Source organism: Zingiber officinale, unplaced genomic scaffold (assembly GCF_018446385.1).
Source record: "Zingiber officinale cultivar Zhangliang unplaced genomic scaffold, Zo_v1.1 ctg210, whole genome shotgun sequence".
Taxonomy (NCBI): Eukaryota; Viridiplantae; Streptophyta; class Magnoliopsida; order Zingiberales; family Zingiberaceae; genus Zingiber; species Zingiber officinale.
Genome location: NW_024589892.1, coordinates 1 through 15,571, shown reverse-complemented (window position 1 = coordinate 15,571; position 15,571 = coordinate 1). Strand labels below are relative to the sequence as shown.

The 15,571-nt window shown below is 33.2% G+C and overlaps 1 protein-coding gene across 1 annotated transcript in view; it reads right to left on the bottom strand.

Moving 5' to 3' along the window:
• LOC122036796 (callose synthase 9-like) overlaps positions 1 to 12,530 on the bottom strand; it is a 63,096-nt gene extending 50,566 nt beyond the window's left edge. Inside the window, exons 1-2 of the mRNA XM_042596214.1 lie at positions 12,442 to 12,530; positions 12,202 to 12,378 (exon numbers count right to left, since the gene is read on the bottom strand). Of these exons, the coding sequence (XP_042452148.1) occupies positions 12,202 to 12,249 (48 nt within the window). The 5' untranslated portion in view covers positions 12,250 to 12,378; positions 12,442 to 12,530. The remainder of the gene's footprint in view (positions 1 to 12,201; positions 12,379 to 12,441) is intronic.
• Between the last annotated feature and the right edge of the window lie 3,041 nt (positions 12,531 to 15,571).

Here is a 15,571-nt window from a genome sequence, read left to right as displayed (position 1 = left end):
TCAAGAATATCTATGAAATGTGTGCAAAGAAAGAGAAACAGAAGCAAAATATTAAAAATTGGAACCAATGCTAATTATGCATACCAACATCAATGACATACATGCATCTATGTCAAAATAGAACAAGCAACAACATAATAGCAGGCAACGCAAATGAGGTGTGGATTACGCATATACTGCAGGTGTAATTGGTAAAAGTAAATCCAGAGTTCACCTGCATTCTTTCATTTTGTCTAACGAAGTCCCATTTTTTTTCTTTGTTGTTCAACTAGATGAGTCTCATGATCTGAAGAACTTGTACGAGATAAGAGGAAGATCAATGGCAGATGAGCACAGATTTAGGTGTTGTTTCTTAAATTAGGAGGTAAAGGAAAGACAGATACACACTGTTACAACTTCAGCTAAAAGTGAAGAGAGATAGGTAGCAGAGTGGGAAAGGAGCAGAGAAAAAATTAAGAGAAGAACAAGAGAAAATAAATACTTAAATTCATTTCAGCTGCTAAATGTAAGACTGGCATTCCTAGATGACGATGACCAAGCTTTATCCCACTAAGCGGGTCAGGTATATGAATTCTTTTACGTCATTGGACTCTATCCCCCACTATATCATCATCTATATAACAATTAAGATTTATCCTACTAGATGGGATTGGATATATGAATCCTTTTACGTCATTGGGATTTATCCTCTACTATATCATCATCAATACTTAAATAAATTTTATCTTATTTTATTATTGTTAACCAAGTCTTTTGATCTTCCTCTTCCTTATTTGATGTGTGTTTGTCATATAGTTTCACATCGCCTAACTTGAGCATTTATTGATCGTCTAAATACTCTCTCTAATATTCTCATTTATTATTCTGTCCATCCTCGTATGTCCACACATCAACCTTAACATCATTATCTCTGCAACTCTCATCTTCCACTCATGTGCTCGAGTCATAACCCAACATTCAACTTCATATAACATAATAAGTCTAATTGCTATTTTGTAGAACATTTCTTTAAGTTTTAGAGATACTTTACGATCACATAAAACATCTAACGCTCTCCTCCATTTCAATCATTCTACTTGTATTCTATGTAAGACATCTCTCTCAATCCATCCATCATTTTGATCCTAAATATTTAAAGCTCTCATTTCTAGGTAACTCGTCATTTTCTATCTTAACAATTATCTCATTACGTCTAATATTGCTAAACTTAAATTTTATATATTCTGTTTATTCTACTAAAGTCTGAAACCTTTCCTTTCTATTCTCATCAAGATTCTAATTTAGCATTTACTCCTTTCATCTATCAAAACAATATCATTTGCAAACAACATGCACCACTGTATTGTATTTTAAATGTGCGCAGTGAATTCGTCCATAATTAATATAAAAAGATAGGGACTTAGAGAATAGAAAGGAAATACTATCTTTATTGGAAATACTTCAGTTACTCCGCCTGAAGTCTTCACTCCAGTCGTTATATCCTCATACATATTTTTAATAAGTTCAATATATGTTATGCTAATACCTCTCTTTTCTAAAATTCTTCATATAATTACTCTTGGAACTCTATCATAAGTTTTTCCTAAATCAATAAATATCATGTGTAGATTTGCTCCCGATATTTTCAATAAAAAGATGTATAGCTTCTATTATTGACCTTTCAGGCATGAACCCAAATTGATTTTCGATCATCATGGTCTCCTTAATCATTTTTCTATTGTTCTTTCTCAAAGTTTCATGGTATGACTCATTAATTTAATACCCCTATAGTTTAATACACACGAAATAAAAAAGATATTCCATCAATTACTATGTATTACTATGCTTGTTGCTCCATTACAATGTTCTATGTCACCTAAGAGTCATAAGCTGAACAATTAGTTTGCCAATATATGGCTTGTGGAAAAGCTTTCTATTTAATCATTTAACTCATACAAGGATTGATCCATATTTACTGTCATATAAAATACATAAAGAAATGTTAATAAATAAAATTAAAAAGGGCAAAAAACCATTGAGGGAGATAAATATAAAATAATTCACACATATTTTAAATAATATTCTAGGATATGTAGCAGGAAATATTTTTAGTATTTTGGTATGGAATATTTCTAGCAAACATGGTTATGAGAAATATTTCCAACATTATGGAAGGAAATATTTCAAATGTCTCCAACACTACCCCTCAAGTTTGTGAATGAATATTAGTTGTTCCAACTTGGTAGTGATGTTTGCAAACTTAGTGGTAGATAGACCCTTTGTCAGCACATCTACATGTATGTCATTTAGTAATTAATCCAACATCAACCTTTTCATTAATGGAATGTCGCTTAATCTCAATATGTATGGATCATGTTGCATTCAATTGTGTGTGATGCTATTGGTTGATTTGTTATCACAATCCAACTTCTAAGTGTGACTCTGAATTCTAATATATATTTCCTTTGGGAGATAAAAATACCTTATTTTGCATAAGCAGATTCAACGCCAACGAAGAACTTTAGCTTCCAAGTTCTTTAATCACAAACCTCCAAGTTAATTCTTACCAATTATTTCTTCTTATAATGGTTTGAAATCTCTATTGAACCTAACAGAAGGGATGAAACACATTGTTCCCTAAATCACAAATAATCTCATGTGGCACCTGCATTGATTGTGCCAACATTCAGCACGTGTTGGCATGCTATAAAATACGTCAAGATAAATTCATGTAATGATTATTATTTTTGTATGGCACGTTTCTTCAAAAATTTAAGTGATCATCAAATTTCTCATAGCTTTAAATGTGTAGGTAGATAAGTGAAAGAATATTATAGGAGTAAAATTTATATCCATACAAACTGACATCAAATTGTGGATTATTAATAAATATAATTTTCTTGAATGAAGAAAATCTAAGAGATAGAGGATTAAATAAGTAAAAACTCATTCGAATCTATCTCGGCATGCTTTAGCACATCGAAAAATGCCAAGTATATAAGTAAAATGAAGGGTATAAACGGAATACAACTCATCTAAATTGATATAATCATCCTTCGATTCGATACATGTCAAACTATGATAAGTGTCATCATATTATGATGTTGAAACTATACATTTTCAATAGGGGATTGAAAGTCTACCATAAATAATACTTTAAACCTATGATATCAAAATTCAAAAGTCTGACATGATTGGAGATTTCAAACATTGCTCCTTGTGGCATCATTTTTGTCATAAGAATATCAGCCACATAAACAAGTAAAATGTTTATTGCCCCGTAAAGATCACAACTTCGCTTATGTTCCATCTTCCACATGCTTTTCATAAACCTTTCAAACCTAGCTCCAAAAAATTGTTTGAAACCGATAAAATTCTTTTTAAATTTACAAATATTGTTTCCAAGTTCCTTGTCCAATGAAGGCAAAGACTCTGTGTAACACATTTTCCAATTCTCCAAGTAAAAATTTCATTTTCCCCATCATACTAAAGTAGATCCCATCCAAAAAACATGGCAAAAGATAATAAGATGAAAAAATAGTATTCATCTTAGTTATAGTAGTGGATATCTCTGGATAGTCTACCTCTGACCCCATAGGGACTATAATCTCACCTTGAAAAAGCCAATTTTAGGGGGCGTTTGATTCTTTCTTAAGAATAGGAATCGGAATGAGAATCATAGTATTGTGGAATGGGAATGGGTATGAGCATGGATATTACTTTTAAAAATAATGTTTAGTTAGTTGAATATTTTCTATCGGAATAAATCAAAAATTCCTTTTTTACCCTTAAAAGAAAATAAGAAAAAAAATTAGATGTGAGAGAGAAATATGATGAGAGAGATGATGATAGAGAAAGTATGATGAGAGAGAATGTGTGATGGGAAAGAATGAACAGAGGGAAAGTATGATAAGAGAAAATGAGGAAAGAGAGTGTAATGGGAGAGAGTGTAATGGGAGAAGATGAGAGAGAAAATATGATGAGAGAGAAACTATGATGGGAGAGGATGAAAAGAGAGAAAGTGTAATGAGAAAAAATGAGGAGAGAGTGTGATGGAAAAGATTGAGGAGAGAGAAAATATGATGAGAGAAAATGTGATGAGAGAGAGTGTGATGAGAAAAAAAAGAGTAAGCGAGTGTGATGGGAGAGATTGATGAGAGAGAAAGTATGATGAGAGAGAAAGCATGATGAGAAAAAAGGGAGGGTGTGATAGAAGAAATTGAGGAGAGAGAAAGTGTGATGAGAGAGAGTGCAATGAGAAAAAAAAGAGAAAAAAGAGTGATGGGAGAGATTTAGGAGAGAGAAAGTATGATGAGAGAGAAAGTGTGATGAGAAAAAAAGAAGAAGAAAGAGAATGTGATGGAAGAGATTGAGGAGAGAGAAAGTGTGATGAGAGAGAAAGCGTGACGAGAGAGATTGAGAGAGAAAGTATGATGAGAAAAAAAAAAGAGGGAAGAGAGTGTGATGGAAGAGATTGAGGAGAGGGAAAGTGTGATAAAATAAGGAGAGAGAAAATATGATGAGAGAGAAAATATGATGAAAGAAAACAAGGAGAGAGAAAGTGATATGAAAGAAAAATTAAATAAATATATTTTGATATTTGATATTAAGGGGGGAAATTTTAGTTTTAGGTCAAGGATATTTTTGGAATAAAGGGATATTTTGATTGTTGAAAATAGAGTAATGGCTTACTGAAGGGGGGACATGGGAACGAGTCATTACCCAATTATAAGGATTCATTCCCTTATTTGTATTTTCATTCATGTAATCCAAACATTAATAATGACAATCAATGATTGTTATTCCCATTTCCACTCTTATTCCCCTAAACCAAACGCCTCCTTAGTTATTTAAAGAGCAGAAATTGTAAAGTCTACATCCTAAAGAATAATGATCAACATCAAAATAATATTAAAATAGAAAAATAAAATATAAACAATTAAGAATGATATATATCTATATATAAGGATCAAAATTTCGTTCTGTGCCGCCCAACACGGACAAAATTTGCCGTTCCGCTTGACGCACGAAACCGGCACCATAAGCCACTTATTTTCGTGCGTCATGTCACAGCGGCGACAGGAGGAATCGCGTCGCTAGCGAGGGCGCGTGCGTCGCTAGCGAGGGGGCGTGCGTCGCTAGCAAGGACGCGTGCGTCGCTAGCGAGGACGTGTGCGTCGCCAACCAAGAATTGCAACAAAAGGAATCGATTCACATGTGGGGCTGGAGGCGTCACGGGACGCTTCCGGCGCCAACAGAAGCATCGCCAAAAGCCTCTGGCGCCACCAGAAGCGTCACCGGATACCTCCGGCGCAGCCGGACGCCTCGCCCGCCACCTCCAGAGTCGCCCGACACTTCGTGTCCGTGTTTCTATTCTTCGCGAACAGAAAATAAATCCTAACATTTATTTAATTAATTGAAAACTTTTCTAATGTGATATTTCAAGCCGGCTTTTCTAAACTCCAATTAAATTATTCCAATAAAATATAAAAAAATATTTAAAATTAAAAAAATTATTAATTAATATTTTGAAAAATAATTTTATTGATTTAAATTTTATTTAAAAATTCTAAAAATTAGATTTATATTATGATAATTTTAAAAAATATATTTTATATTTTTTTACTATTTTACATAATTATTTAAATTATTTTTAAAATATATATTATTTAAATTAATAATTAATTAAATTAATGAATAGTTAATTTATATAATTATTATATATAAAGTAGTATTTTTGTGTTAATTTATATACTTATTATAGATAATATTTTTTTTCCTTAGAATCAATTTGAAATTTGAATCCATTAATAATAATATATTTAGTTTTTTACTTTCTCAAAATGTCTCTACCTGCCAAGTAAATATTAGCTGTCATTTATTTCAGAAATTTTGATAAACATATGCTATCATATTTATGATTTTTATTAGCCTTCTTACTTCGAATATTGTGCACTTCTTATCATTCTTAATTGAGGAAGTTAAATTAATATTCTTAGGAGATTGTTTCAAGTTTATTTTATAAAAATGTATTATAGAATATTATTTTCACGAAGTTGCTTTTTATAAAAACTTTTTTTAAAATTATACACAATAAACATATTTATCTAATCCGTGTCAGTTCTTTAGAACAATGAAAACAAAAAGAACTATGAAGGGCCAAAGGAAAATATTAGATCTCAATGGTATTGAGACTGTAATAATGGAAAAACTTTATTTTGCCACATCACCCGGCTTTATACCCATAAAGTGGAAATAAGTAAAAAAAAAACAAAATGAACAAAAAACGAAGAGAAAGAGAGAGATAAAAGAGATTCTCTGTATGCAAATCTTCTTGTAATTAAGAGAGATATTCCAAAGAATGTTGCAAGCGATATAGGGAAACATCTCCAATATTTAAGAAGAAAATATTTTCAACATCACAGCAAAAGATATTCCACTGATCCTTAGTATGATTGAATAGCAAGGAAAAGGAGCCGATTCATATCATCCATCTATACACTATAGAAGAGAGAGATACAAGAACGTGAGGAAGAAGGAATACATGGAATCTGGGTTGTTAAAGGCGCGCCTGAGGCGCGCCCGAGGCGCTAGGCGCACAAGGCGCTGGGAAGAACGCCTCTTCCCACGCGAGGCGGGCGCTGTTCGCCAGGCGCGCGCCTAGTCGCGCCTCGTGCGCCTTTGCACGTCAACGAAGGCGCAATCAAGGCGCGATCAAGGCACCGTGATCGATCGTGAACAGATATGGATTTTAAACCAAAAAAACATTCCAAATCAACGTTATTTGGAATTAGGGCACGGGAAATAGGAGAAGAAAACGCAAGAAGGTGGAAGAGAACGCAGGAAGGGAGGAAGAAACCTGAACCCTTTTTCATCCGTCGCCGTCGCACCATCGCTGAGGAAGAAACCCAAGTCCATCGCTGTCGCGACATCGCTTAGGAAGAAATCCAAGTATGTTTTCCTTCTTTTTTCCTGTTTTTTCTGTTCTTCACTTCGTCTTCTTCGTCTCTTATTCTTCTTTTTCGTCTGTCATCATCTTCTTCTTCTCTTCTTCTCTTCGCTTCTTCTCTTCGTTTCTTTTTCTTCTTCGTTTCTATATCTTTTTTTCTTCTGCAGTTCTTTCTCTTCTTTTCTTTGTGTTGCTGCTGTACAGTTCGTGTTCTGCTTTGCTGTGTTGCTGCTGTCCAGTTTCGTGTTCTGCTTTGCTGAGCTGCTGTCCAGTTCGTGTTCTGCGTTGTTGTGATTCTGTCCAGTTCGTGTTCTGCTGTGCTACTGTCCGGTTTTGTTTGATTTTGGTTTTCTGTTTTTTAATTTTTGCAGGTTGTGTGTTTGCTTACTGCTGTCCGATTTTTAAATTTTGTTGCTGTGCTGCTGTTCGTTTTGGTGCTGCTGTTTTTTAATTTTTACACGTTGCATTTTTACTTTCTAGTTCCTACTGCTGTCCAGTTTTTTAATTTTGTTGCTGTGATGCTGTTCGTATTGGTGCTGCTGTCTGCTGTCCGATATTTCATTTTTTTACTGTTTTTTTATTTTTGTTTGTCTTCTTTTGCTTTTTGTTTTTTTACTATTGCTGGTACTGTACAGTGTACAGTACTTTTCTATTGCTGGTACCATATTAATTTTATTTTATTTTTAATTTTTCAGATTATTTTCTTGTTCAATTATCATGGAAGATAGTAGTGATACTCCAACATATATATCAAAAGATCCGGGATGGAATTATTTTCAAAGAGTTAATCCGGATAATAAAAATGATTTAATTTGTAACTTTTGTCAAAAAGTTACAAAAGGGGGTATTTATCGTGCAAAACAACATCTTGTTGGGGGGTTTCGAAATACTACGACTTGCAAAAAATGTCCACCTCATGTACGTGAAGAAATTAAAAATTTCATGGAGAAAAAGGCAGAGAAAAGTAATCTTTCTCAACTTGCGACATTGGACTTTGAGGATGTAGACCCTCTTGGTGATGATATTGATATGGATAATATTGGAGTTAAAGGTGTGCCGCCTATAAGTACAAGTACAAGTTCTAGATCAGTGAATATACAAAAAAAGCCCAGACAAATAGGTCCAATGGATACGTATTTTGCTCCTAATGTACAAAAAAATTGTTGAAAGTAAAAAGGGTAAAGAAAGACAATCTACGATAAATGAGGCATACAAGAAAGAATTGAGGGAAAAAGCTTGTATGGCCATAACTGAGTGGATGTATGATGCGGCAATTCCATTTAATGTCGTTAATTATTCAAGCTTCAAAAGAATGTTGGACTTGGTTGGCCAATATGGTATAGGTCTAAAAGGACCTAGTTATCATGAGGTGCGGGTTCTTTTTCTAAAAAAGGCGGTTGATAGTGTGACAAATGATTACATTAAGTCGTGTGAAACAGAATGGGCCAAGTATGGTTGTAGTTTGATGGCAGATGGGTGGACAGACAAAAGGCAGAGAACATTGATTAATTTTTTAGTGAATTCTCCTAAAGGTTCAGTTTTCATCGAATCGGTTGATGCTTCTGATTATGCAAAGACTGGAGAGAAAATATTTCAGTTGCTTGATCGATTTGTGGAGCGTGTAGGAGAAGTAAATGTTGTTCAAGTTGTTACAGATAGTGCAAGTAACTTGCTGGTAAGAATCTATTTAATTCTTTCTTATCAATATGCTTTTTCTTATATATGTTAAATTTATCTACTTTTCTAACTTCGTTTGTAGGAAAAATTATTAGAAGCAAAAAGGCCACACTTGTATTGGACTCCTTGTGCTGCTCACTGCGTTGACTTGATCTTAGAAGATATAGGGAAATTGCCTGATTTTAAAGCAACATTGAAGAAGGCAATGAGTGTGAATGCTTACATTTATGTTCGCCCCGGCATGGTAAATATGTTGAGGCAATTCACAAGACAAAAAGAGCTTTGTCGGGCAGGTGTCACAAGATTTGCTACAGCTTTTCTTACTCTTGAAAGGATGCACATACAGAAGCAAAATTTAAGAAAAATGTTCATTTCAAAAGATTGGACAGAAAGTAAATGGGCAAAAGAAGCGGCGGGGAAGAAGGTAGCTAAAATTATCATGACACTTAGATTTTGGAGCAGTATTGTGCATATTTTAAAAATATATGGCCCTTTAGTCCGTGTTCTGAGACTGGTTGATGGCGAAAGAAAACCTGCAATGGGCTATATTTATGAGGCTATGGATAGGGCAAAAGAAACAATTATGAAGGCCTTCAAGGAGAAAGAAGAGAAATACAAAGAAGTGTTTGAGATCATTGATGCGAGATGGGAATGTCAACTTCATCGGCCTCTGCATGCTGCAGGACATTATTTGAATCCAGAATATTTTTATTCATACACAGATTCAAATATCTGTGGAGAAGTGGTGAATGGTTTGTTTGAAACTATGGAGAGATTGGTTTCAAGCGCTGCCGAGCAAGATAAAATCACTACCCAGCTCTCTATATATTGAAAGGCAGAAGGGCTATTTGGGAGGAATGTAGCAATTAGACATAGAAGAGCATTATCTCCAGCAGAATGGTGAGAATGCTATGGAGCAAATACCCCAGAATTGCAAAAGTTTGCTATTAAAGTGCTTAGCCTCACTTGCAGTGCTTCTGGTTGTGAGCGCAATTGGAGTGTATTTGAGCAGGTATGTAATAAATATAAATGTTTGATACTATTAGTATGCTACTTTTATAAGTAGAAAATATTCTTTGATATTTTATTATACTTATTGTGATTTTGACATTTTGTAGATTCACAAAAAAAAAGAATAGGCTAGCTCAGCAGCGCTTAAATGATTTGGTATTTGTGAAATACAATCGTGCCTTAAAGCTTCGGTATGATGCACGTGATAAGATTGACCCCATCTCTTTGACAGATATTGATGATAGTAATGAATGGTTGATGGGTAGAATGGATGGAGAAAGTGATAATGAAGAAGATGAGTTGGTTTTTGAAGGTGATGACTTGACATGGGATGTCGTTGCTAGGGCTAGTGGAGCTGAAGAGCCTGAATATTGTACTAGAGGAAAAAATATTGCAACCATGACCTCTAGTTCAAATGCTAGGCCTAAACAAGTCGAGAAGGGAAATGCATCTTCCTCTATGAGACACTCATCTCTAAGATTTAGAGATGAAGAAGAAGAAGAAGAAATTGAATTTGAAGAAGATGAAGATAACGAAGAAGAAGAATACAATGAGGATGATCTTGAGCTTGATGATTAATTTTACTTATTACACTTGTTTTGATGGACTTTGTTAGTTTAAATTAGAAAGTTGAAACTTGAAAGTTTGAAACTTTTATTAATTTTATCATGGTGTTGTTTTGCTTGTTATATTTGATATTGATGTGTGTGGAATATTAATAGTTATCATATTTGACATAGTATATGAGTGTGGCAATAGTCTGGTAATCATCAACCTCATGTTCAAGAGGCGCGCGCCTCGGGCGCGCCTCGCGCCTCGGGCGCGCCTCGCGCCTCGGGCTCTAGGAGCTTTTTGCGCCTCGGTGCGCCTCGCGCCTCTAACAACACTGCATGGAATGCACGCAGGCAATTTCCCTGCATCGTCAAACTTTCATGCATTCATGTTCACAAAAATAAAGATCTTGTTAGGTCATCCTAACAAAAGTTGAATCATCTCTATTAAAGAGGAGTTTAGGGTATGGAAAATGGAACCGATTATGTAAGAAAAATTGAATCAAAGAGGAAAATTCTGATTTCCAGACAAAGCCAATAGCTCCACAAGCCTATGATAGTTAATGCTACTACAACAGCAACAAGAGCATAGGCCGCAAACTCTTACAAAGATGCACCACCCAACAACCATCTTGCGAGCTCACTTGTCAGTTCTAACCCCATGACCAACAACCTATCATACTGCCTCGTACATAAATCAGGCTCTAGTCCTCCAATCCCAACATAAATCATAGTAAATATTTAAACTTATTTGAGTATATAGTTTAGTCCTACATCTATTAACATTGAATTTCTGCTTGATGCCAAATCATGCTCTCTCCTAGGGTTAATTTTTTTTATTATTTTCTATTCCATTTAGGAGAGGTCATGAATTTGATTTGGTGTTGCAGCCTCCCCTAACCCCTTTATCAACTTATGTACTTATTTTAGTATATAGTTTAGTCCTACATCTATTAACATTGAATTTCTACTTGATGCCAAATCATGCTCTCTCATAGGGTTAATTTTTTTTTATTATTTTCTATTCCCTTGAGAGGTCATGAATTTGGTTTGGTGTTGCAGCCTCCCCTAACCCCTTTTATCAAGATACCAGTTCACTTATTCACCAATGTCCCAACCATTTTCAATGTGTTGACTCTCCGTGTCAAATTTACAATTGCAACTTAACTTGCTTCTACCTCTATGATCCAATATGCAATGCACGCCCTTTAGCATAGCAATCTCATTGAAAGGAATCTTGTTCGTACCTCACATCACCTCTTCTAGAAGATAGCATGTCTTGTGGTTACAATCTCAGTGCAACCACTCACTGCTAACTTCCAACTACTCTATAATGTTCTCTAAATCCCACATCAGCATTTATTGTCATTGACAACTCAAGTCTAAGGTGAAATAAGCCCTAGTTTACGAGCAACTAGACCAAAGCAATATCAAACCCAGGTCAAGATGTAAAGCTCATGAAGAAAAAAAAATAACAAAAAGTCAATAAACACATACCAAGTGATGTTTGTCTCAGATGTAGGCGTCTAGTACATGTTCTTATACTTCATTAAGCTCTATATAAATTTATATCACTAGTTTCTTCAAATCAATTAAATCGTTCTTTAACACATTAATTTAAGTTTTCTTCCGTTACCCTTTACTCTTTACACCTCTAACAATAAAAAGAAAAAACAATGCTTAAAGAAACCACTATGAATCTCAAACATGAAATATAAATTTCTTTGAATAGGGATCCTCCCGTTAACCATGTGCTATTGAAAACTTCCTAGAAGTTATCTTCTCTAAGAAATTGCAATATTTTCATGGTAGTCCATCTTATCTTAATCATTATATTTCAAATTATCCACCCTCTCCCATAGCTATAGTTAAGTATTGTCAAGTTCATCATCAATTTTTCTCATATACATCTTCTATGATTTTTTTCCTCTATTCCTGATGACAACTAATGTGACATCTTTTAGTTCTTGCTTTCTAAACATAAATGAGGGAATAATAGGATAGCTCTGAGTTTCATAGAAGTATCGGGCATACCATTGTACAAAAGTAAAACCCCACTGTTGTAACATAGAAAGACATCATTCGGAAAAAATCAAAGAGCTGTCCAAGTCTGTAAACATCCCTACTGAGGACTTGTTCTCCATTGCCTCCAGCAACCTTCCCCTCGAAAAGTGCAATTTGATTCAAACCAACATCTCTTCCTTTTCCAACCTGTTCACATGTAATCACTCAGAAGCCAAAGTAAGCTTCGACCTTAAGAAACATAGATAATACCTGAATGTACTCATGATGAGTGACATTACCCTGCCGCAAAGTTGAATTAAAACCTGAAGGACATCAAGTCAAGGAAATACAAATTTTAGAAAATTTCAAGAAGATAATATAACTACCAAAGCACATAAAAGGGACTAAAACGTATGAAAAAAGGCTGATAGACTCAAATAATGTTTTCAAAACCGCAGCCTGAATGAAGCACATTCTTGATACATGACCAATTAGAACAGGTTAACAGAACCAAATTGTAAAATCCAATTGGTTGCAAATGTCAAGACAAAGAATAATTTGTGCATCTACAATAAAAGTAAACAACTTGGAGAATAATTTAAGATTAGTACATCTGTGAACAAATTTTCTATTTGATTGATCATTTGGTAATTTAGAAATTACCACATTTTCCTTTTTCAAGTATAATTGTATTTTCAATTATGGTATAACATGTTTTCCTAATTTGGATTATTTATTTTCTAATTTGTTTAGGATTGAGCCAATAAATATTGTCTTGGAATTATTTAATATCCATTTATCGATTAATGATGCATTCTATCTTTCAATCTGTGTGAAATCTTTGTGAGAAGTTTTTTGTGAGATAATTATCTCTCACTTCATTAATTTAGTTTAAATTTCTTTGTGATTTGACAATTTGATTTTGATGTTATGCAACATGTTTTCCACTAATTTATTTTAGTTCATGCAAGTGTGTGATGGATTTCTGTGCCTATCATGTAATGTTGGTCTTAAACACTACTGCAAAATTATCTAGTGATGAAGTCATAATGGGATGATGATGTTATTAGAATAATGTGGTGTTGTTGAGATGGTGGTGGCATGATGGGAATATGCTAAAAGTGTTGAAGGTATGGAGGATGCCTGATTAAACACTAATTAAATATTTATATTAGAGGATATACTAGTTTACTAGCAGAATATCAAGCATCCATCATTGTATGTTAATTTTGTCGTAAGTTTTGCTTATCCAGATTCATCCTTGACATTACTGCTTTCACATCCTATGGTTGTTACACAAGAATGACAATCATTTCCCCCCTTCGACAAACATAGGCGAGCAAAACAGCAAACAAACTTAAAAGTACAGCAAAAAATTGAATAAAGTTAGTAAAATAATTGCTTCCTATACGTTGGGAAATAACAACCTAAGAAAAAATGTTAAAAACTCAGTTAGAGTCAAGATCCCAGTGGGAGAGAGATGCATTCAGAGAATCAATTTTAACTTTAAATTTATATTTATAATTAAAAAATAGTTATCCTATTTAAGATGTTGAAGGTTTATCAAGCGATTATTTGGTAAACTATTTATTAATTTGACAATAATTTAATTAGAGTTATTGTCTTTCACAATTTCTTTGATAGCTTGGTTGGTGTCAAGTCAATAAAATTATTTTATCTCCATATTTTGATTTTTTCTATGTATGAGATAGTTATCTAGTTAGTTTCATCAATTCCATCTAAATTTTTGTATGATTTAAGAGTTCAATTTTGTACTAGATTGATTGAGATGATTGTCCTCTGCTAATACTATGGTGAAATATTCTCTTAACTTGGTAATGCAGCATATTTTTATCCTAGGGTTTAGGTTTCTTGATTTTCATCCCTAAAAGTGAGGTCGGTCATGTGTTTGATGCAATTATTGAAATACCATTCCGTGTCGACGGCACGGGCGAATTTTACATTCCACCAGGAGTGAAACCAGCAAAGTGCGCACAATAATTTTGCGTGCATCATCACGTGTGTCACGCAATAGGTGTCCTAGAGGCGTCACGCCTCCAACGCCGCCGAAAACGTATGCAATGCAATGCACCTGTTCAAAATTAAAATTATTATTTAATTAATTCAAACAATTTCCAACTTAAGTGTGATATTCCAAAAAGGCTTTCATAAACCCTAATTAAATTATCCCAATAAAATATATAAAAATATATTTAAAATTTTAAAAAAATAATAAATTTTATTAATTGATATTCTGAAATTATTTTACTTTTTAAATTTTATTTAACAATTTTAAAAAATTCTAATAAATCAAATTGATATTCTGATAATTTTTTTATTATTTTGTATTTTTTTACTATTTTAATGTTTAATTAATATTTTGATATTTTTTTAATATTTTAAATATATATTATTAAATTAATAATTAATTAAATGAATAAATAATTAATTTATATAATTATTATATATAAAATAGTATTTTGAGTTAATTTATATAATTATGATTATTTAATCTAGATATTGGAGAATCAATGCTTCCATTTGAGATACGTTACTCTTTTTGGTATTTATAAGGTAATATATTATGATGTATCAATTTTAATTTGAGTTATTGATAAATCAATTTTCTTTAAAGGAAACTATATTTAATTATTTTTTCTAACAATATTAAATTGTTTACTAATGGATAATTTATATAAAATCAATATACAACTTATTTTTAAACTATACACAACAAACATATTTATCTAATAATTACTATATATAAATAAAAAATATTGAAACCGTATCGGCACAGCACGATACGATACCGAAATTGTATCGTTCTGATCTAAGACCGAAATCTTAACACGAGTCGAGATTTTAAACCTTGGTTTCATTTGACCTTTGATTCTAGATTTTGAATCTTGGGCAGACTCGATGAAATCCATCAGATCTCTCGATTGAGGGGTCAACCAGATCCAATCAAGAATAGGTAAGGTTTGCTTGATCATTATTCCTTGCTTGCAACCATGAATACCCGCCAAATTTCAGATTTGATGCTTAATTATTGTCCAAATTAGATTGATCAGAGATCATTTCTCCACCATATAACCTTCTCTAGCTTTGTTGGTTAAGGGATATTAGGATAAGAGTTGTATATTGCTTTAAATTATGTTTTGAAATTCAATTGATGCTAATGTTGGGATATTCTTGTTGTAGACCCTTTATTATTGGATGTTTATGTATCTTGGACTATTTATTCTAATTGCTTCTCTTGTTGTATGTTGAGTTTTCACTTGCTTAATATTGTGTGTCTAAGGTTTGTTTATTAGTGTTGGGTGTTGTCTTAAATTATGTTGTATTGTCGTGGTGTTTCTTATTTGATTTAGTTTTATAAAAGAGGGATCAAGATTGGATC